Source organism: Solea senegalensis, linkage group LG17, assembly GCF_019176455.1.
Source record: "Solea senegalensis isolate Sse05_10M linkage group LG17, IFAPA_SoseM_1, whole genome shotgun sequence".
Taxonomy (NCBI): Eukaryota; Metazoa; Chordata; class Actinopteri; order Pleuronectiformes; family Soleidae; genus Solea; species Solea senegalensis.
The window spans coordinates 11,060,189-11,084,437 of NC_058037.1; the positions used below are offsets into that span (position 1 = coordinate 11,060,189).

Consider the following 24,249-nt stretch of genomic DNA (forward strand, 5'->3'; position numbering starts at 1 on the left):
CCAGTTTTTTTTCTAATACTTGAGACATCGAAAGGAAAGATTAACAAATGGTATAAACGTAATATTTTGGCTGCCGCTAAATGTCTTCTGTTTAACGACTGTGTCTCTTCTGTGTGGATTATGAAAGTAACGGTCGAGTCAAGCACAGTATGTACTCCAAACTTTGAAACATTTTATTTGAAATTCCGCTCTGAAACAATGTGACTCAACCCTTTAGTGAATAAATACAAAATAGCATGATGAATCCTCTGAAGCGGACTTACATAATCTGAATTCAATTTCTGCTGCGATGGCTGCAGACTTTAATATCAAACAAATTCAGCAAAATGTAATTAAAAAAAAATGAAGAGACAAACAAACAAACGGCATGAATTTTCAAAAATGTGTTCACTGAAAAAAAAAAAAATTAGAATCATTGTGCAAATGGAACTCCTGTTTATTTTCTCAACCAACTGCATAGTAACATGGCAGCACCCCCTGGTGGTCAAGCTTATGATAATTATGTAACCAACTCGTGAGTGTAGAGTGTAAGGCTACACGTTAGGCAAACTTCTCTGTCCTGTTCGGGCGTTGTGATGCACTGTGTATGTACACAACAGCTCTGTGCTCAAATGATGATCCAGCCTAATTTAGATTTACAGCAAACATGTGACGTCATTCTATGGACACAAGGCACTGCACAGAAAGTATTCAGAAAGTATCAAGTCTATGACACTGTGTGTTCATGTGATTCCGTGGAACAACATATTTATTGTATCTGTTGCGTCAAAATATCATACTTGGATGAATTATTGTAACTAATATGACATGAAACATGGAACGTTGCCACCATATACTTCTCATACAACAGCAGGACTCTAAATCTCAACAATCCCAACAGTGATTCACTCATAAATTCTACAACTCTGTCACAGTGTCTCTGACATTTTTTTCCTGTAACTCACACACGCACACACACACAATTTTATACCAGGGGTCTGCAACCTTTAGTATTAAAAAAGCCGGGTTTTTTTGTTCCTTGTCCACCCAAATAAATTCAATCTGGAACTGCAAAACTTGCCCCATGAAATGAAGATGACATCATGTATAAAGTTGTATAACTATATACAAAAGAACTACAGTTTGTTGCATTTATGACATTTAAGAACCACAAAAATAAAACTGATGACGTTTCATCACTGTTTTTCCGTCTTGACCAAAATACACTGGCACATGTCGGCCTACTTGGAAGCAAAACCTAGAACCATGTAGACTTATTGAGTCCTCCTCATTGTTTGGAGAAAATTAAAAAAAATAAAAAAGGAACCCACTTTGGAATAAATATAAATGTGACAGGATGGACAGGAATCTTAATGTGGACATGGCTGTTTTGAAAACCGGACAAGTTTGTCGCTTTTGGGAGGTTTTAAATATGTCGTGGGACACAGACATGGGATTCGACGCATATTTTAGTGGACAACACGTTAAACCACTTTCATTTATCGCCTCTATCGCTAAAAAAAAGAAGTGTTCACTTTGAAAGAAATCATGAAAATTAAATGAAAATAGACATAGTCTTTGTTTTTTCAAAGGTAGAGGGAGTGTTGCAAACCCCTGATTCATACACACTGGTAGGGCAGATGCCAGATGATGAAGACTTTCATAATCACACTCTCGATGCATAGATTAAGGCTTCAACTAAGACATTTGTAATTGCATAGATATAAACTGAAAGCCATTCTCCTGTTAAGTAGATATTTTTGTGTGTATTCTTCACATATTGTCTAATATTAATAATCTAACAGCCACAAAAGTACACAAAAATCAATTGTCAATCAAACATATATATATATATATATATATATAAGCCAGACCAGTGGCTACCAGAGTGAAAACGGTGCAGTAGTTTAAGGCTTTCATTTGTTTGTATTTACAATTTAGGCCAGTGATTGAAAAGCCGCAGTCCTGCCAGTTTATAAACTGACATTATGTTTTTCTTCAAGGACAAACTTTGTGGCCTTTGTGTTTCAGAACATAACAACAGTACAGCAGCTCATCAGAGTTGGCAATAACACTGCTTTCAAAAACTGGACCATGAAAACAAGCAGACGTCTGCTTCAGGCTTTCGTCCCCGTTACTGACGGTGCACAGACGAGGGCGTCAGACGTTAAACAGCCACTATTTAAACGCCATGTCCGACACGATCCCTCTGCTCATCCTGCTGATGCCGGCCAGCTTGACTTTGGCGCGGGCTGTCCACGTGACCGAATCAGTGGAGTCTGAAAGGTTCGCGTAACGGGAAGAGTCCTCCTCTGCACCCTGTCCTCCCCAGGAGGCCAATTCCAGTGGAAGGCCTAAAGACTCGGGGGGAGACTCCTGTGAGTCCTCTTTGGCACTCTTGTCCTCTGGGCCTTCATCGGTCACCGACTCGTTTAAGTTGTCCAGCTGAGGCGGCTCCCATCCCTCCATCTTCTCCAGTTTTTTGGAGGGTGATATCTGCCTCATAGTCATGGAGACGCTCTCCCAGAAACAGAGGCCCTTCTCTGGTTTGTCTTTCTTGTCCTTATCCTTCTCATCATCTTTGATTTTCTTGTGAGACCTTTAAAGAAAAAGAAAATGATAAAGCTGCTGCCAACCACACAAACATTTTAGCATACATTAAAAAGGTATTAAGCAGTTCTTTTAAAAACAGGAGTGATAAGTGGCATCAGACACCAGAGGGACATTCCCCATATAGTTTCTATAGGAAGTCTCCTTTGTTTGTCACAGCATGGTGATTCATTCTTCCCTGAGGGCTCTGTGAATTCATAACTGCAGGCTAACGCAGCTCTGCCTTTCATATAAACAAATACAAGTGGTTGGACATGACTCCATTATTTCCAGCCTGTTTTTGTAAATGTTTGTGCTGGGCACACTTGACCACTCTTGGGCAGGGCTGACATACAGTTCATTAGCAGATCACAGTCACATCAATACCTTTAAGGATGAACCCTTTTAACGCAGATTAACACAGAGCGTATCGCAGACGACACGTTTGCGCAAGCGCACTTTGCATTACCGTAATTACGCGACGGTTTGTGCTATTGGGTAAATTCCTACTGTTTCTGAAAGCTGAGAAGTTGCAAGTCGACTTTTAACAGTTAATACACTATTTTAACATGCAGTAAATTGTGAATAGCTGCCAGATATTGAACGTTATTCTGGAGAAATGGGGAAAAAGCACTTGCAGGACTTCCGCTGTCCCTTTTATGGTTAGAATAAGCAAAAAAAAAGTCCAGACAGACATTTTGAGGCTTAGTTTGAATTGCAGGGATAATAAGGGATGTTAAAACACTTAGCTTCTGATTGAATTGCCTTGAACATGTCCACTGGATGAGAAACTTTGGGAACACATCAACATTCAAGTGCTGTACTTTTTAGAAGTATGAGTGCTGCAATTTAATATTTTTAATTTTAGTTTTGTTTGACAGCTACAGTAAACAATTTAGCAGATTTACGAGCAGATAAATAAATACATGTTCAATTTAGGAACCATAAAGCGGAATTGAAGCATCGGTTATAATAATCCCATACATATTCTATGTGTGAAACCTCACCCTCTGCGGTCGGCCAGTTTCACTCCGGTCAACAGAAAGTGCTCGTCGTCTTTGGAGGAGAGCATCTTCTTTTCCTTCCTCTCCTTCTTGGACATGATCTTTTTCACCTTGGCCTCCTGACAGAAACCAGCAGACAAGAGACAATTTGACTTTGTATTTCAGCAGACTTGAAATAACTCACATCACTCGGTGCGTGTTTGATTGTAATCTTTGATGTCTACTTTCCCTAAAGATAATCGTTTTGTAAGGCCAGCTTCTCAAGAAGTTAGTGTCGTGTTAGTATCAAGGTGAACTTCCTCAATACCTTATTGAGGCAGCTGTGGATCAGTGGTAGAGTGGGTAGCTTTTCAACCGGAAGATAATGGGTTAATGGGCAAGACACTTAATCCAAAATTGCTTGCATGAATGGATATGAGAGATGTGCGATAAAAAAAAAAAAAACACTCTACGGACAAAAGTATTCATACGCTTGACAGATTCCTGTCCATCCTGTCACATTTTTATTTATTCCAAAGTGGGTTCCTTTTTTATTTTTTTTATTTTCTCCAAACAATGAGGAGGACTCAATAAGTCTGTATGGTTCTGGGTTTTGCTTCCAAGTAGGCCGACATGTGCCAGTGTATTTTGGTCAAGACGGAAAAACAGTGATGAAACGTCATCACACCAACATATAAGACATACATATACAGGACTTTAATATGGAGTTGATCCCTCCACACTTCTTGATTTTGATTCTGTGGAGCCAGTGCCTCAAAGAGATACTTGTGTAAAAGTACAGTGAGTATCTTACCAGAAAATGACTTTGGTAGAAATCACTTTTTATAATATTACTTAAGTAAAAGTAATATTAACTGTACTTAACTGTACTTCAGTATTAAAGTCATTTTCTTTTAAAGTTTTAGAAGTAAAAGTATTAAAAAAAGAAAGTGAAGAGTTAGGATTGGGCCATGGTAGATCAGTGGTAGGATGGGATGTCTTTCAAACAGAAGGTTATGGGTTCAATTCCTGGCTCTGCTCCTGTATGTGTCCTTGAGCAAGATACTTAACCCCATGTTGCAGCGTGTGAATGGGTATGAAAGATGTGCGAATGGCAAAACTGTAGTGTAAAGCAGCTCATCGAGACTAGAAAAGTAGCTTGAAATACAGAGTAAAGTGTACTTGTGTAGTGAGTTGTCTCGAAGACAACAACAGACAAAATAATTGCACTTATATATTTATTCAAATCATTCAACCCTAACATATAAAGATATAAAAAGTGGGGCTGGTAGAAAATACTTTTTTGTATTGCAGTTATGAGCTGAGCAATATCTTGATTGGATGTTCCTGTGTCAGTCAGGAAATCCTGAGACCTCACACACCAGAGCATGGTGGTAATGCAACAAAAACTGAAATGCATTGTAATCTGTGCGGATTGAACTGAAATCGAGCTCTCGTGAGGTGTGACTTTGCACAACAGCACAGGGAACAGAGGGCTTGAACGGCACTGGCTGGTCAGTAAAGTTTGGCACATTCCAGCGGAAGACCCTCCACTCCCTCTAAAACTCCACTGGACTCCCCCATCACATCAAAATTCCTCCTCCCAGTGAGCACAAATCTCCTTTCACAGTGATTATGAAACGGACTTCTGGCTCCGTTTCTCTCACTGTCAGAAAAGAATTCTTATAAGCAACTGTCAAGGTCAAAGCAGTAACTCTTACTTAACGTCCATTCCTGTCTTTGCTCTGTAGTCATCGAGGTATTGTCAGGATTATCAGCTTTATTAGCTTTATTAGATGAACACCTTTGACCCAGACATCCCTTGCTCTTTTGTTTCCACTGTATATTTTACCAAGCGTGAAGGTGCTCTATTCTAAGACCTGTGTTCAGGACAACAAGTAAACACAGTGCTGCACATGAAAGTAGTCGCTTTCAGACCAAACAGGAACAGGATCATAACAGTTTGTCCTATAGGTACACAGGATGCACAAACTCTTTGTTTCATTTATCACACACATGAAAATATTCTCAAGGTCTCGCTGACGACCTCGTCGTGTCATATCCAAACTATTTGACATTTACCGGATTTGTTAAAATTTCGCTTCCTCTTACGGTGGTAGTTCACGAGGAGACAGGCACTGAGCTGATAAAATGAAAAAACAAATCCTCCTCCACTGCTCACCTCCCATCACGACGAACATGCCTGTGGACAAGAACGCTGCCAGTTTTCTGTTGACTCTCTATTACATTCACAAAACTTCATCTGAGCCATTTTTATCCCGTCATGTACTTTCAGAAAAACAGAGATGCCAAAGAGAGATTGTGTGCGTTTCTAAATTCCAGCTTGGTATTATGTGCTCCATGCATGTGTGCACATAAAGAGGGGCCTGAATGGCCCATTCACCATTCACCTCAGCATTAACCTGCACGCCTCGAGATCCAAAACAGCTCAATGCCCAGTAATCTCTCCTTAGCCAGAAAGTAGGTGAACCAAGCAGCTCTCATTGAGACTGGGCGGTGTGCAGGAGCTTCACCTTCATATCCACGCTTGACAGAACAATAGAGCTCCTGTTGGGCCAAATTCTTCCATCCATATGTCTGAGTTAAGAGCTGACGGATTAAAGAGGCATTTCTTTTTATTCCAAATACCGTATGAGTCGTGAATAATAGACATTTTATTTTTATTCTGAATAAAGTGCACAAGGTCTTATTCCCACGAGAGACCTGTGTCAGATAAACATACAACATAACAAACAACAATTAGTCACGGACAGATGGAAATACAGTAAAATCAATGTGACAAGTGGAGCAGAGATTTTTTCAAATGCCCTTAAAGACGGTTTGAAGTGTCCCTGTGGAATCAAACCGGACAACTTTAGATCCTGTTGTAAAGGGTTCGAGGTTGAAGGGACAGACTGAAAAAATGCCTTTTTGCCAAACTCAAACTCTGCCACTGGACTCTTAGCTACAATAAAATATATCACTTAGATACTTACTTCCCTCTAGTCTTCAGTCAAAAACATGGAATAATAATTCTACTATTTACAACTCAAGAAAATGCCTCTTCAATCCCTCAGCTCTTAACATATAGATGGATGGAATAATTTGAGGTCTAACAACAGGTTGCTTTTATATGTGTTATAAAACCTGACTAAAAACATGGGGCCATTTCTGTATCTGTCCCAAAACTATGGAAGGATTTAGCCATTGCTATTAAATCTGCAATCTAAATCACTTTTAAAGACCCACCTCTTCTCCTTGGCCTTCACTTCAGGATGAGAATAGTCAACCCAGACACTTCTACCTAGATTGTTTAACTGCTTTACATTTTTACTTTCACATTCTTTATTGTTTTATGTCTTATACCTTGTTGTTTTGCCTTTTACTTTGTACAGCACTTTGGTCAAACCCTGGTTGTTTTTAAATACGCTCAAGCAATAAAGTAGACATTACTCTTAGTAATTTACACATTTGAAACACTTTCAATGACAACCTCTCAGACCAGTGAGAGCAGCAAAGCCTCATTATTCAGCAACAGGAAGCAGCGAATGTTTTCCTTTGGCAGGCGATTTGCATAATAGTCAGACATTTCAGGGAGAAACTCATTGTCTGAGTCGTGTCACTCTCCAAAATGTTTCCACAAATATTCCTTCAACAACAACTCATGGTTGAATTTGTAGCTGAGATACAATGTGTTGCATTAAATATCTAATAAGTCATTTCATTGAAAAATGACAGCTATACTGCACCAGTGTGACCACTGGCATAGAAATGAGTCACATTATGGCTCTGCTGATATCTTTTAGGGTTTAATAAAAAATACTTTGAATATACTGCTTGATAACAGTCGTTGTATATGTAAAGTGAATCAGCCTCTTACAGCTACAGCTGATCTCCACTCTATGTGCACTAATGCGACCATAAAACCACCAAGAGTGGACGAGTCGTAGCCTCTTCACAGTGTCAGAGCAGTGGCTATTTTCAGACTTGTTTTTCTTCCACGGTCATTGTTCACATCCATAAGGCCCAGCTCCTCGAAGGAATGCTGCATTTCCTTCCCTTCTCCAGCCCAGCCGTCCCAAATTCCTCACAAACAGAGCAGTTCATGGAATGTGTCCCCGTGAAATAACCTACAGTGGCTATACATGCGATAAGACGGCAGCATGAGTTCAGTGTTTCAGGTTCACACTTAGAAGAGTTCAGACGTGACCACACCTTTAATTGTCAGCAAAGATCAAGTCTTAAAACATATTGTTTCTCTCAGGAACAACGACAAGCAGCACATAATCTTTTTCCCAAGCTGCTGTTTTAGATAAAATTACCCAAATAATAAAAGTGTTATTAACAAATGCTACGTTCACAGGGATCGTCCGACTATTGTGGGTAATATGAGAGATAATGGTATTTTTTACATATTTATCGTCATTAACATATTTAAAATTATTACTACGTTTTGTGTGACACAAAGATGTTTTCTTCAGTCTGTAGGTCAGGACAATATTGAATCTAAAATGGTAATGGTAATTCATTTTGATAACATTTCATTTCATTATCCAGCCCTATATGCAACTATAAGATGTTCTCTTCGATACTCTACTTATTATCTGTGTTGAGTTTTAAATCAACAGTGAGCTGTTTTAGGTTTAGGTAAGACTGTTACAACCTGGCCGGACGATGCACTCTCTCAGCTACAGGACTGTTATGCGAACACTCAGTGGGAGGTATTTGAACACCAGGACCTGGCAGAGCACACAGAAGCAGTACTGTCATACATCAGGTACTGCATTGGGAACGTCACTGTGGAAAAGAGCATCAGGGTTTTTCCCAACCAGAAACCCTGGATGACCAGCCAGGTCCGAATGCTGCTCAGGAAGCGTGACGCTGCCTTCAAGTCAGGTGACAGGGAACTGTACAGTGCCTCCAGAGCAGACCTGAAGAGAGGAATCAAGGATGCTAAGTCGGCCTACAAGAAGAGGATAGAGGACCACCTCTCTGATAACAACCCGCGACAGGTGTGGCAAGGCATACAGCATATCACAAACTTCAGGGGCTGTAACATCACACCTGGGAACCCAGACGCCTCGCTGGCAGAGGAGCTGAACTGCTTCTTCGCAAGATTTGAGAAAACTGAGCCCCATACAGCCTCACCACCTCCGCAGCCACCAGCACCCAGCACCGTCACACTGACTGTACAGGATTCTGAAGTGAGACGGGTGCTAAGAGCAGTAAACCCAAGGAAGGCAGCTGGCCCGGACGGGATACCAGGGAAGGTGCTCAAAGCCTGTGCAGACCAGCTCTCACAAGTTTTCACCTGCATCTTCAACCGTTCCCTGTCTCAAGCCACCATCCCATCCTGCCTGAAGACAGCTACAATCATCCCCGTGCCAAAGAAATCATCCACAGACAGCCTCAACGACTACCGCCCAGTCGCCCTAACACCGGTCATCATGAAGTGCTTTGAGAGGCTGGTTCTTCACCACATCAAAGACAGCCTTCCTCAGACCTTCGATCCACATCAGTTTGCTTATAGAGCAAACAGATCCACGGAGGATGCCATAGCCATAGCTCTCCACACTGCGCTGAGCCACCTGGAACACCAGGGGAGCTATGTGAGGCTACTCTTCATCGATTACAGCTCAGCCTTCAACACAATCATCCCGGACATTCTGGTCAGTAAACTTGTGGATTTAGGCCTCCACCCACACACCTGTTCATGGATAAAAGACTTCCTCACGAACCGTCCACAGACTGTTAAACTTGGTAACCACATCTCCTCCACCCGCACACTCAGCACCGGCTCTCCACAGGGGTGTGTGCTGAGCCCACTACTGTACTCCCTCTACACCCATGACTGTAGCCCAACCCACCTTGGCAACACCATCGTCAAGTTTGCAGACGACACCACTGTGGTTGGACTAATCTCAGGGGGAGATGAGTCTGCTTACAGGGATGAGATCCTAAAGTTGACAACGTGGTGTTCAGCGAACAACCTGGCACTGAATGCCACAAAGACAAAGGAAATCGTCATCGACTTCAGGAGGCACCGCGCAGACCCAGCTCCCCTCTACATCAACGGTGTCTGTGTAGAGAGGGTCCAGACCTTCAAGTTCCTGGGCACCGTCATCTCGGCTGACCTCTCCTGGACCCCGAACATCACGGAGATCACCAAGAAGGCCCAACAACGCCTGCACTTCCTGAGAGTGCTCAGGAAAAACAACCTGGATGAGAAGCTGCTGGTGAACTTCTACCGCTCTTCCATAGAGAGCCTGCTGCTGTACTGCATCACAGTGTGGTACGCCAGCTGCACTGAAGCAGACAGGAAGGGTCTTCAGAGAGTCATCAACGCAGCACAGAGGATCATCGGCTGCACTCTCCCCTCCCTAAAGGACATTTACCACTCTCGCTGCCTGAACAGAGCGAGGAACATTGTTAAGGACAGTTCCCACCCCGGCTTTCATCTGTTCGACATGCTGCCCTCTGGCAGACGCTACAGGTGTGTCCGAGCTCGGACAAATAGACTTAAGGACAGCTTCTTCCCCAGAGCCATAACCACACTGAACATGGACATGCACTGACCATCCTACCTCTACCACATACTCTCACACATTCTGGCATGTGCAATACTCTACATTTCATGCTGAAATGCTTATTTATTTAATAATTTACTCCACACTATGCAATACTTATATACTGTGCACTACTTATATTGTATATACAGATTTTTATCCTGCTTAAATTACATTCCAACTGTGCAATATCTGTATTTTTAAATGGTACCCTGCTAAAATCACTTTCATACTGTGTAAATGTTTATATTTCTATTTTTATATACTGCAAAATTACATTTCACTCTGTGATATTTATATTCTATATGCTGCTAAAATCATATCTCACACTGTGATATTTATATTTCTATATTTCATATACTGTTAAAAAAAAAAAAATACACTTCACACTGTGGAAATAGTCTTATTTATTATTTTTTATACCCTGCTATGGGTCACGTCTCATAGAAATGCACTTTTTATATTTAAACCCTGATACAGACCTGCTATTTCATATTGTGCAATAAGAATGATGGCTGTATATCCTTTAATGTAGTACGCTGCAACTGAAAACCCACCTCACGTTAACTAGGGTCACTTTTTCTTTTTAATGTCCTTGACCCATACACTGGTTGTTGTTGTTGTTGTTGTTATTGTTCTTCGTTGTTAGCTGTATGCACTTTCAAGGTGAAGTCAAGTAAATCTCGTTGTACAACTTGTATAATGACAATAAAGGCATTCTATTCTAAATGTACAGTGTGTAGGATTTAGCAACACCTGTTGGTGACATTGCATATTGCAGCTGAATATCTCTCACCTCACCCTTCCCTTCCAAGTACGTAGGAGCCTTCAGTTTTCATTAAAACTCAAAAGGTGTTTAGTTTGTTCATTAAATATATGGTTATTAATGAAAACGATTCATACATTTAGGGAATTATACACTCAAATAAAAATGTGTAATTGTTTTTAGATTGTTTTAGATAGAAATCATTTCATCGAAATGTTATACAATAGACCTTTAGGCAAACTTGAAAGTACAAACTCACTTAAAACTAATGTTTTACTTTGATTGGGCTTAAACAGTGTGTAAACTGGTGCTATGTACTTTGTGTGTAGCAATAATCAAATAAGATGAAAAGTCAGAATGTCATTATAAGGTAGTGAAAACTATACAGAATTATTATTAACTGTTCCTCTTTATAATGCACGTAGGTTTTGGTTGACATCTATCAGAAACATAAAATGACACTATCTCTACTTCATTTAAATGAACTCTCTTATTTTGGCTACATTCTTATCAGGCAGTATTTTATCAAAACTGCTTTGCCAAGTCTTTCCTGGCAAAGATAATGCATCACCAAGCTAATATTAGGTGCTTTGTTTGCCATATGGAAAATCATCTGAATGCTAATTCCTACCCCATAGCAATGCAATACATATGTATGATGATACTACAGACAGCAATGATGGTCAAAACTACAAATATAAAACATGAGAATGATCCTGACATAAATAAAATGACCTCACTCCAAAGCAGGGACACACACATACACGTGTGAGTCATATCAACAAACAGAATGATTTTCCTGTGATAAGCTTGAGGATAAAGCGGTCGATGATAGCTGGAGGCTGGTGTACGTGTTTATAGATAAACACTGCAGCTGTCCTCTGCCCCTCCTGCCCCTCATCTGCACTGTGAGACACTGACCATGTGACACGAAGAAACACGTCCATAAGCATATGTGAAGCATATGTAAGGACTGAAACGTTCAGGTTGACACAAAAATAAGTGTGACGTCATAAAAGCGAGATAATGTGAGTGCGCACGCGGCGTTTGGTCAGTGTGCCAGAAGATAAGAGTGTGTGTTGGGTGAGTGCGTATCTTTAGGGAGTCACCACTGTCAGTGGTAAAGTGAGTATAGTTTGGGAGCACATGAGTGAGTGTGTGTGTGTTTAAGTCTGTGACGTTGTGCTGTTTACCTTTGATACACCAGTGACAGCTTCCTCCTCCTCTTCCTCTCCTTCTATATCTTTGTCCTGAGAGAGACACACAAGCAGTGAGTTAACACAAATAGCAACCTCCCAACACAAACACACACCATCCGCGCTCCACAGCAAAGATGTGTGAGTGTCGAGTGTGTGCAGGCTTTCCTGTAAAAGGGAAACCTTTTTAGAGCTCTAACACAAACACACTATGTTTGGATGGAAGGATGGAAGGATGGATGGAAGGAGGGACGGACGGGTGAGGTGGGAGGGAAACACGCAAACAAAAGAGAGAGAAGAAAAATCCTTGACCTGTTGCTTTAACAGTAATATTTAGGTGCATGGACAGAGTTATTTTGGTTCCATTGTGTTTCAGTACCGGCTCTTTTATTTCCTTTGCACAATATTTGAGTTACAGATATTTAAAGTTCCACATCTTAAAGTCAACAACTGAAGTTGATGAAGTTTCAGCTTCACTTTCAAAAGATTCATGGGCCTGAATTAAAATACAATCCTGCTCAGAAATCAGCTAATACAACAATACAAAAAAAGCTAGTAAAAGCAACTAATAAAGAAAACACACAGGGTTTAAAAGCGGCTGCTATAAGAGCCTCATGGAGGATTGTATGGTTGGTTATCGAGAAAGTAGCACCTGCATTTGCAAGCTCAGCTGTGGGTTTTTGTTTGTCGCTTATGTTAAGGGTTATTGGAGAACTGTTCTTTACTTTCTTGTACATGGATACATTTTTTTGCAAATATTTATTTTTTTCCTATTTTTGTGTACTTGTTTTTCTAATAACTCCTCTAAATAAGGGACAAATGACGGTGCAGTCGACTGCCTTGAATTAATGTCCCAACTTCCCAAGGTGAACACAGTGAAAAAATAAAGTTTGTTATTTTTTAGAATATAACCCCTAATGCGGCATCGTTTAAATGAATTCTGTACTATTATCTAAACACAAACCAGGAAAAATACTTGATTTTTGATTAGGTACACATTCACAGTCTCCAATTCAATTCAATTTTCAATTCAATTTTTTAACACAATTTGCCTCTAAGGGCTTTATGGTCTATACAGCAATTGAAGGAATACTTCAACGATTTGCATTTAGCATTGTATTACTAGAATAGGGGAAGTATTCCTTTCTGTCCCTAGATCCTCACATCGAGTGAGGTAAAACTCCACAAAAAAACCTTTTTAAGGGGAAAAAGTAAGAGAAAGATGCAGTAGGTGTCACATGTTCAGATTTCCAAAGATTCATTTTGGCCATACACTGGAATTCCTCAGATGTCATGTCTCATGTTTTCATCTTCACAGCCGCTGTTGTCTGCCAGTAATCATCAGACCTGATTTGGACTCGCTCCACAGGATGGAAAAAAAGTCAATTAAATCATTAGAAAAAGGGCAGCGACAAGTCATCAGACGTGCAGCTGAGCCTGAGATTAGTGAAGTGGAGCCAGAATTCCTGTAAAAAAATGATCAAAGCCGTATGAACTTCCAACATCTTACAACTCCACGAGAGAGACAGACAGAGGAGGAGGAGGAAGAGGAGAAATAACGGATGGACATGTCTGTGCAAAGTCCACAGGGTCTCCAACAACCTGAGCCGATCAAAGCCACACTCACACATGCTGTAGTGATTGTTGATTACTGTTCGAGAGCATGAAAGCATTAACAAGTTGGGAAAGAGAGTAAAAACTGGCGGAGGGGTGGGGGGGTTTATCAGGGGGAGAGAGTGTAGTGTTTCTGAAAAATATGCTGCTAACAAGAGAAAGCAAGAGTTCTGCTTTCACCCCTCAGGGAGCAATTCTCTCTCACAACACACACACACACACACACACACTCACACACACTCACAACCGCCTGCTGTCTCTCTTTACTCCTCTGAGGCAGGTGTGTCAATTTTAGCAGTGTTGCTTTTCAAAAAAAAAGTCTAGTCGATTACTTCTTGCCAGATTACCATGGCAATAAAGACGCGCAGTGAATTTATATAACAAAGCCCCAATGGTCAGCGATTTAAATGAGTGCGCTCACACACCAACAACAAGCCCACACCACAGTGTCTCAGTCTCCACAACAAGTGACGTGTGGAATTGGGATAATACAAACACTTGACTTGAGAGACACAGAGTCAGCCGAGGAAATATAACACCCTTCTTGACAGTATGATACATGTGAGGCTGTACAGCCTGTAGGTGGTGAGCTTAGTTTAACCCAAATCCTGGTCTCCATTCACACGCCGATGTTGGGGATGTAAGGAGAGACACCTCCTATTATTCTGACTCCAATAAGATCTTGATCTGACCGAGGGCTTTTCTGTGTGGAGTTCTCTCCAGGTTTTCCCACAGTCCAAAATCATACAGAGGTTCAATGGACCCTCTAAATTGACTATGGGATTGGAATCACAAAAGACACAAAAAAAGTGGTATCATCCAAACCCCAAAAATTGACTGTAGCTGTGAATGTGAGAGTGAATGGTTGTTCGTCTCTGTGATGGACTGGCAACCCTCATGTGGAGGATAAAGTGGTAGACAATGAATACATGAATGAATGAATGCTCCTAAACACTGAATTATCACCTGCTGTATACATATAATAAACACTTTGCTGAGGAGGTAATGGTCTCAGTCACTAGTTTCAGGTCTACACATAATGTCTATTTTTGTAAATCCTGTTCCTATTTAGAGGAAAACAGAAGATAAAGCACAGTACATATATGGGTAAACACAACTAGTACAATCCAACAGGTCCCTGGTTGCAGATTGCAAATCTGGAGGTTTCCCTTTGCAACAAAAAAACTACTTCTGTTTTTATGTCTATGATTTTTTTTGTTAACTGTTAACTATTAGGAAAACACACAAGGCATCTCCAAAGCCCAACGGTGTTGCAAAATCTGGTACAGAACGACCAATGGTTTTCTGGTGTGCTTGGGTAGAGATTGAAAGTGAGTGTACAGATGAATGTTTTTACGAAATCTTTAAAATCTTTACACAATTTAAACTGAAATATGCACTTTATTATATGTGTGCCTTCATTAATGACATATTATAATACAGTATATACTATGGCAGGATAGTACAAAGTAAAATATAGTTAGAAAAGATGTTTTAAGGCCTGAATAGCACTATTTTCTGAAGGTAATGACTACACCTAATCTCTTCACACTCAGCTTAGAGTATAGACATAAAAGTGGCGAAATGTTTTGAGGAAACGTTGACCTGATCCTCCTCAGCAGATGATCCCGGTGTTATTATCCCGACTGAGACGTGAGGCCGTCTGAAGTGCTCTGACCTTCATCTGTATCTTTCCATGATCCCACTTCACAAAGTGGACCCTGTCAGTGGCATTACCGCAGTATTCAGGCGTGTTACTGCTTAAGCCTTGGACAAACAGGTACTTGCACAGACTCACAGCTCGCTGGACGTCATCAGAGAGAGTGAGACACTGGGTCTGCTGTTGCTCCCTGAGCTTTGAGGGAGGAAAAACCTCAGCATTACCTCCTCCCTTTTTTACGGCTGATCCGTCAATGTATAAAACCTTTTATCCTTGTGTGTGTCTGCCTGTTAGTCTCTAATGTACAGTTAGAGGTTACACTGAGTCAGCACAGCGTAAAAGAAGGAGATATACAGTTTCTTGCTATGACTACAGATTTATCTAACATTTTGATTAAGTGTTATAAGACAGGACTACTACTTTGTGCAAGTGACAGACAAAACAAAATAGTTGTGGCCTTAAGATAAGAAAGATGTGGCTGTGTATGGCATGTGGACAGAAAAACAGTTATGATAGTGTGTTAATGACTAGAAATGAAGAATTGTTGCATTTTCTTATATTATAAACAGAGTCTGTCATGTTGTATTCCCTTGTTTGTACAGTATCCCACAATGGACAATTCATATGCTAAGTGCTTTTTGCACTTTTAAAATCACCATAGATTCATAAGCACTGGGATAGCTAACCAAAATGTAACCAGGTGGCCGCAATATACAACTTAACACCTAGAGGCCACTAAATCCGACACATTGGTCCTTTACTGCTTTCACAGAAAAACAAAAACCAAATGCAAACTTATTTCTTAAGTAGCCATTCTGCAAAAATGACAGAAATGTTGTGTAATGGGACACTAGGTCAAAGGTCAACATGAATAACTTGATGGCTCTGATGACATTAGGGTCTCTACAACATTAAAAAATAGACTAAATCAGTTTGAAACCATGATGATGAAAAATGCTGCCAGTTATCTCTCTGTCGCTCTGCATCAGGAAGACCAGACAGTTTAGTGAAAGCAATTTGAATAGGGAGAAGGAAAAGCCTGTCTGTCCAGACTGTGATATCCTTACTTTATACCCTGGCTTCATCCTGTACCACTGCTGGGTAAAGTGTGTTTACGACGTTTTATGATCCCACCCCTGACCCCTGGATGTTCTTTACTGCGATGGCGGGCCGAGACTTTCCCAGGATTTCTGACAAGTCCCTGCTCTTTTCTCAAATCGGACCCTATCAACACAAGCGGTCACGCTGAGCAGAGTTGGGAACAGAGTCAGAAACTGATCCTAGCGCAGCTCTTCAGAGGTGAGGACCACATATGCTGGTTCCCAGGGTGGAAGTTAAGAACAGTAAATAAAATCCAGCCGAGGGTCACAGATTTTTGACGTTATCACAACAACAGATGAATAAGTGCTGGGAGGATCTTCCCACGTGACTATTACAGTATGTAGGACATATTTAAACACCCAGTGAATGTTGAAGGAAACATTTTACAACTTCTTCTTTGTGATTCATTATTTTATTACAGATTCAAGTACTACAGCATGTGTTATTGTCTACTTATGTAGCCACAAAAGGCTTTTAAATATTAGTTAACTGCACACTAGGGCTCCGACTAATAATTATTAAGTACTGATCTAACAATGTACTCAAATTTAAGTAAAAAAAAAGTCGCTTTTTTTTCTAAATTAACTCTTTTAAATCTAGTAAAAGTAGTAAAATGTTGGGTTTTTTTCTTATGCACAAATCTCACATGAACTGTTTTTCATTAAAGGCAAACCTTAACAAATTAAAGTGCTGACAAAATAAAATATGTAAACACATAATGTATCAGTCAGAATGGGTCAAAGGTCACAAACGCTTTGACTTTCTCACCTTAATTAACGCCAATTCACCTGTCCTCATCATTCACTGCCCAAGTGTCCGGTGTGTGAATTATCAGTATTTGCTGTGTTTAGGGCGCCAAAATGCAGTGTCCTAAGAAGAATATCTGAACAAACCAGTGTGTGTCTGTATGTGTGCGTGTGTGTGTTGGACACCCCCAACACCTTGACAGAACCCAGCTGCTTGAAAGTGCTGATACAGAGACCTCACAAATACTCTACTCTGCTCCTGCTCACCTGGTTCTGCACATTAACACTCCGTGTGTGTGTGTGTGTGTGTGTGTGTGTGAATTTTGATGTATGTCTGTCTTCCAAAGTTTCAAGTGACACAGATTGTCAACTATTGTGAAAACAAAGACAAATACGAACACAAACACAACAAGAGTTTGTGTATTGTTTGTTTGTTTAGTTATTATACTTTCAATTAATTATTTTTAGAATTGTATGCATTTTTGTTTACTGTCTTAAAATAAGTGACAAATTGTTGTAAAGTTTTCCTGTGCTGTTAATTCCCTCAACCTCTTTAGGATGAGCTCTTTATTTTATATACTTTTACTTCTAAAACTTAGTAGTAGAAGTACATTTTACATCAGAAAACTACTTTTGATACATACGTAGAGTAAATGCCATATACTTTAAGACTTTTACTTGAGTAATATTATAAACAAACAGGTGACTTCAACTTCAACCAAAGTCATTTTCTGGTAAGATACTTATCAAGTATCACTTTTAGGTACTTCATACATGACTGAACAACAATCCAAACAGGTGTAGGAATCATTATGACATTTCATCATTATGACACTAGGGCTCCGACTAATAATTATTAAGTACTGATCTAACAATGTACTCAAGTTTCGCTTTTTTTTCTAAATTAACTCTTTTAAATCTAGTAAAAGTAGTAAAATGTTGGGGGTTTTTCTTATGCACAAATCTCACATAGAGTTATATATTATCATTTTAACCTTAAAACACACACACACACACACACACACAGATATGTATATATATATATATATATATATATATATATATATATATATATATATATGTATATACATATATAGCCGTGCTTCTGTTGCCGTTTCCCTCTCATCCGTCTCATTGTTACCTTGTAGGAGTGATGATGGTGCCAGGACATGTCGTCTTCCTCTGACGCATAATCCACCAGCACTTTATTCTTGCTTTTCTTAAACATATCTTCTCTGCTCGCTGAAACAATTCTCTTCAAAAGGAGAGTGAGTTGGGTCAGAAGTTTAGCCCTGACTCTTCGGTCACTTCTTTTCAGTCGGTTTTCCCTCTGGAGATGTCGCGTCGGCGGCGGCGACGCAGCGCTGAGGCTGAATGCAGGAGTCTTCTTCTGAAAACTGCTCAGTCAATGTTCGAATTGTCAGGGCGCTGTGTGACTTTTTCTTTAAATGTCGCCTTGTCTCACTACTCGTTTCGTAAGTGTTCGGCGTGTGTTTGGTGCGTTTTTACGCAGACAGACTCGACCACCTGGACTTCACAGCGTCGCTCCTCCCACATCCCCCTCACTTTAGTACTCCTCCGGCTCAGTCAGCCCGTGGAGTTTTTTGTTGCCATGGAAGCACAACGAGGATCTTTCTCGTCTATGACAAAATAAATACGATTTTCACATTGTCAGTGGCCAATAAGTAAAATAAATGATTAAAAACAAGAGCCTAAGTGTCAGGCTAGTTTGTTCTATCCTGCTATAGTATGTACTGTATTATAATATGTCATTAATGAAGACAAACATAATCTGTTATAATAAAGTGCATATTTAAATTTTGTCAGATTTCGTAAAAACATTCATCTGTACACTCACTTTCAAGTAGTACACAATACTGTTCACAATTACTTTAATATAACGTTCTGTACTGTATATAATAGTATATATAGGACTATGTCAAATAACCAGTATAAACAAAATTGTATATTCATTATAAATTGTACTCGAGTAAAAGTAAACCTGTTTGAAAAGTGACAAAATAAGCCCTTAAACAACAGATTGGCTGCTTTCAATGAGAAATGTGTTTCACTAATGTCAAACTGTATGCAAGCAGTTCATTTAAAGAAAAATACAAACTGAAAGGTTACAGAAAATAATAAAAAAAACTTATGCATTCTCAAAAGATTAGGAGACATATTCTTGGCTTAAGAAGTACAGAACAATAACAAGTAGGAGCTCCCAGTACAAGTACACAAGCAGCTTGGTCTGTTTGATTTATTTTTAAATTCAGCACAGTTCAGACAATATGTGGAAGTACTAAGATGTGCTGTTCTGGTTAAAGGGCTTGATTTGTATCGCCTGAACCTGAAAATAAACCAAATAATATGAGATAAATCTACAGAATCAGGTTTTTTCTTGTCAAATGTTTAAGAGAAGGGTTTTTGTGTGTGTGTGTGTGTATGTGTGTGTTAATCTTATATCTTCCAGTGGCTGATGTCCCATTTACTACAGACAGAAGCTGATGTATAGATTAAAATACTGTTTTGTCCTGTACCTAAAGATTTAAAGTCAACTGATAGGCCCTCCCCCTCTCTGTCTCTGATATCAGGGGGAAACAAACACCATATTATGCTGGTGGACTGGCCTCTTAAAAAAGTCACAGTTTAGCTCCAGTTAAAACCACTCACCTGATTCAAAGACCCTTAAATCCCCATTTAAATGTCTACATTGTATACAGTAAGCTATAGATGCAGATACTTAGAGGAAAAACCACACACGCACACATGTTTTTGTATCTTTTGTGTAGATAACTGGATAAAATCAGCCTGTTGTGTTTTCAGTGGCACAGTGTGTTATGAAATGTTGATCTCTCTCTCTGTGAAATCTGGATTTAACAATGCAATCATTTCACCATGGCAGCTGCAATCATCATCAAAAAAGAAAGCAGCGTGTCAGGCCCATATTGGAAACAGTTGTTGGTTTTATGGCACATACAACATCCCAGAATAATCTGTTTCGGATTGTATTGTTGTTTTGTGTGTGTTTGTGTGTGCAGTTCTCATGATTTCTTGTGTTTCACTGGTGTCAACTCTTCATCAGTGCCAGCTGACACGAGCCATGAGTGGGTTGTTAGTGGATGTCCCATCACCCGCCTACAGGCAGGTCAGTGACCATTGACACCGAAGGTCATCAGTGGGTCAACTGCTCATTTCAGACCCGTTTCTGAGACATGCATTCCCACAGTATCTCTACGGTGGTTATTTACAGTCAAAGGAAGCCAGTGTCTATAGGTCAACCTTGGCTTTTCTGGGCTTGAGCACCAGGGGAGTCGGGGCCATCAGAGCCTGGTATCTAAGGTACAAGGAAACAGTTGTTTTTAAACAGATTTCTCTAACTATTTGGCTTAGGATGCTTTGAAAACACACCAAATTTGACACATAAATCAGGCCTGGTGAAAAAACTGTGAAGTTATGTAGTGAATGAGCTGTCTTCTGTATTTAATTTCTATTTCACATAATCTCATCTCACTCTTTCAGGTTCTTTAAATCATCTAGTCACATCTCACTCTTCAGGTTGTTGAGATGGGTGAGCCCTTTGTTTTTGTTAGTTTGCTGTCTCACCATTAGATGTCACTGACTCTTTAACATCACACCTTTCATTTCCATCCAACAAGTAGGGAAATTTGATTATTTGCACCTGATACCATCAGTCTCCTTTGCGCCACAACCCATACAGTTTAGAATTCAATTTAAAATCCTCCTCCTCACGTACAAAGCACTTAATGGTCAGGCCCCTTCATACCTGAAAGACCTAGTCTTACCCTATCATCCTAATAGACCACTTAGGTCACAAAATACAGGTTTACTTGTGGTTCCCAGAGTCTGTAAGAGTAGAATGGGAGGCAGAGCCTTTAGCTACCAGGCTCCTCTCCTGTGGAACCAGCTTCCAATGATAGTTCGGGAGGCGGACACTCTCTCTGTATTTAAAGTTAAACTTAAAACTTTCCTTTTTGATAAAGCTTATAGTTAGAGCTGGTTCAGGGAAACCTAAACCATCTCTTAGTTATGCTGCTATAGAACTAAACTGCTGGGGGATTTTCCGGTGGTACACGCACATTCACTCTCTCACACTCAGCATTTGATTATGACTTTTTATATGTCATTAACCTTGTCTCTTTCTCTCCCTAGTTTGTGTCCTTCCTTCCTTCCCTCTCTCTCTCTCTCTCTCCGTATTCTCATCATGCAGGTTGAAGGATCAAGATCCAGTTTCCGAGGCTACGCTCATCGTCACCATTATTATTATTTTGTAAATTAAAAAGTCGATATCAGTAACTGTATAAACTTGTAACCTGATACAGTTGTTGTGTATCTGCTGCTGGTCTCCCTCTCTCTCTTCTGTCTCTCCCTCTTGTCCTTTCTCTCCCCCCATTTTCTGTCCCCCACCTCTCCACTACCCCCCATTTTTCCTTTCACCCCAACCGGTCGAGGCAGATGACCGCACATCTCTGAGCCTGGTTCTGTCAGAGATTTCTTCCTGTTAAGAGGGAGTTTTTTCTCTCCACTGATGCCTAGTGCTTGCTCATTGTGTGAACTGTTGGGGGTCTCTGCTCTCTTTGATGTTGTCTATGTACAGTGCCTTGAGATAATGTATGTTATGATTTGGCGCTATACAAATAAAATTGAATTGAATTGAATTGAACCCTGTAACCCTCACTAAAGGGTCGGTTCGGGCTCACCGCTCATTTCAGCAACACATCATGATGAAGTGACGTGTGTGCGTCAGCATGTACTGCACGTGCATTGTTAAGAAACCTACATAATAAGTCACCCGGATGTCAGTCAGCTGCTCTCATCATTTAAGACAACAGCTCACACAGGGTCAAACAGTCATGGGGGACACAGCTGGGATTATCAACGTCGCTTTAAACGTCTCGCTGGGACACAGATGTGCTGTGCAGCTTGTACCTCTGAACAAGAGGGCTGAAGACTGTTAGACGGTTTTTATGCCTGTGCAGGTGGTTTAACTTTTTTCCTCACTGCTTTACCGAGCTTCACCAAGATAATTAAACTGTCATAACTGCTGTAACTGGGATTATTCATCTGTGCAATAATACTATGCCACTATAATTCTTATTCTTATTGTTATATTTATTTATTGTTGTATTTATTGTATTTACTACAGTTGTATTGTTTTTATCTTGTACTTAAACTGAACATCTGCTGATGGTGATTGTTCCAAACGACATCTCGTGGTACTTGTACAGTGACAATAAAGGAATATAAAGCACCAATAATCATCGTTTTTTTAATTGACAATTAAAGAGTCAAGGCAAAGTTTTATTGCACAAGAGCAGGACAAAGACAGGTTGAATTACAGTCATAACTGGTGTGATTATGGCTGCAGGTAAGCTCAATATTTAATATTGCCCTCTGGAAATCAATCAAACAAAAAGCTCCAAATACATGACAGTGTTGCCCTACATTTACTGTATGGACACAGTGGTACTTATTGCTTCCAAAAATGACGAAATATCATGTCATGTTTACAGCTTGTTTCTACTGACCCCATGTGGCAGAAATGAAGTTGTCCTGGGATTAATGAATTTCTAATATTACTTCCTGAAAATACAAAAAAAAAACAAAAACAAATGTTGCTTTCATGGCAGCATATTAGTAAATTCATTTTAAACTCCAGCCATGAAACATTTCCTTGCTCCTGACAGAGAGCCTGTCATTGTGATGCAGCAAAGGGAAAGAACCGACTGAGATTAACCATTAATTTCTAACTATCTAATGAGATTCACAGGTCACAGTGTTCCCCTGCACAAACCCACAGGTCCACATCCAAACTTGTCGGATAAGAACAGAGATTAAAGCTTTATTTTGTTCACAGGCCAACACTGACGGTACTTAGAGACTCTCCACATGATGGTATACGTTTAATGTCAACACATCCGCACAACCAAGCAGGAAAGTTACAGAGCAATGTAGAGCATTATACAGTAATTATACTGCGGCCCCTAACATCTACAAACACCATTATCATCTTTTATCCGTCACTTCCTGCTACAAACGTCATGTGAATTCAAAAATGTTCATCTTTCTCTTTTGCTCAGTTTTTTACCATCTCAGTTTGACTCTCAAAAATGTCCCTGTCAGCACACATTACAGTAGACAATTAAATATCCATACAGCCTGACAAGGATATTTGCCGTGTAATTGTCTTCTCAAACCCACTACAAGCATGTGTTCACAACAAGGTAATTTACAGTCACACCTCATTAATTTTGCACAGCGGAGCTAAAATAGACTGGATGTGTCTTGGCATACACACCTTCCTTTGTTTGGTAACAAGCTGCCAGGCAACATCACACATCACCCAGCTGCTGTTTCCCCTGCCGCTCTATAAAGGAGCCCAGAAGAAAACACACTGGTGATAATTCGATATTAGATACAGTAGCTGATATCATTGGTTAAAATAACATTTTCTCCCGTCTGTGTGTGTGTGTGTGTGTGTGTGTGTGTGTGTGCGTGACAGCATTAAGCCTTGATCAAAATATGACTTCCTGTACACAAAGGGTGTTTTCATCATGAGTTCAAGGGGAAAGAAAAGCTTTAAAACATGCGTAAGCTCTTTCACTGAATGTGCCAGGTGACTGAGGACACACAAACAACTGGACAAATCCACCAGGCCAATAAAGGCAGAGTGCTTTATCAGGCCGGAGCATGTGGGTGCAAGTGTGAGTAGTGTTTATGTGTCTAAGAAATGAGTCAAAGAAATGTGTTTCCTTCTTAGTTTCTTTTCTTTCTCTAAATGAGGTTAAATGCTCAACTAAATCATAACAACATTAAATATAAGTTGTGTATAATGACAACCCTTCTACTGTTGAAATGGATTTCATACCATGTTGTTAAAAAATCCTCCCTCGCTGTAACTGAAGAGCCACGCTTTCAGTGCATCATTTAACACTTTAACCTGTGCTCCATCTCAACCGCCGCGTTCCTCCGACAAATGCTCTCCGTCCAGATTGTTCTCATTTATTTGGGGTTATCGCCTGCTAGTGGAA

At 40.1% G+C, this 24,249-nt stretch overlaps 1 protein-coding gene across 1 annotated transcript; it reads right to left on the minus strand.

Annotated features, from left to right (window-relative positions):
• Positions 1 to 150: 150 nt before the first annotated feature.
• Positions 151 to 18,821, minus strand: si:ch211-225h24.2 (uncharacterized protein LOC564539 homolog). Its single transcript, XM_044049035.1, has 4 exons — positions 18,342 to 18,821; positions 12,077 to 12,133; positions 3,576 to 3,691; positions 151 to 2,578 (listed from the first exon to the last, which is right to left on the minus strand). Exons 1-4 carry the CDS (start codon positions 18,426 to 18,428, stop codon positions 2,158 to 2,160), a joined length of 681 nt encoding a protein of 226 aa, XP_043904970.1. The 5' UTR covers positions 18,429 to 18,821; the 3' UTR covers positions 151 to 2,157.
• Between the last annotated feature and the right edge of the window lie 5,428 nt (positions 18,822 to 24,249).

Coding starts and splice junctions, on each gene's coding strand:
- si:ch211-225h24.2 (XM_044049035.1), bottom strand. CDS start 18,428: ATGTTTAAGAAAAGCAAGAATAAAGTGCTGGTGGATTATGCGTCAGAG. Junction 3,692..12,076: donor CTGTCACTGGTGTATCAAAG/GTAAACAGCACA, acceptor GGTTTCTGTCAG/GAGGCCAAGGTGAAAAAGAT. Junction 2,579..3,575: donor AAACTGGCCGACCGCAGAGG/GTGAGGTTTCAC, acceptor TTTTCTTTAAAG/GTCTCACAAGAAAATCAAAG.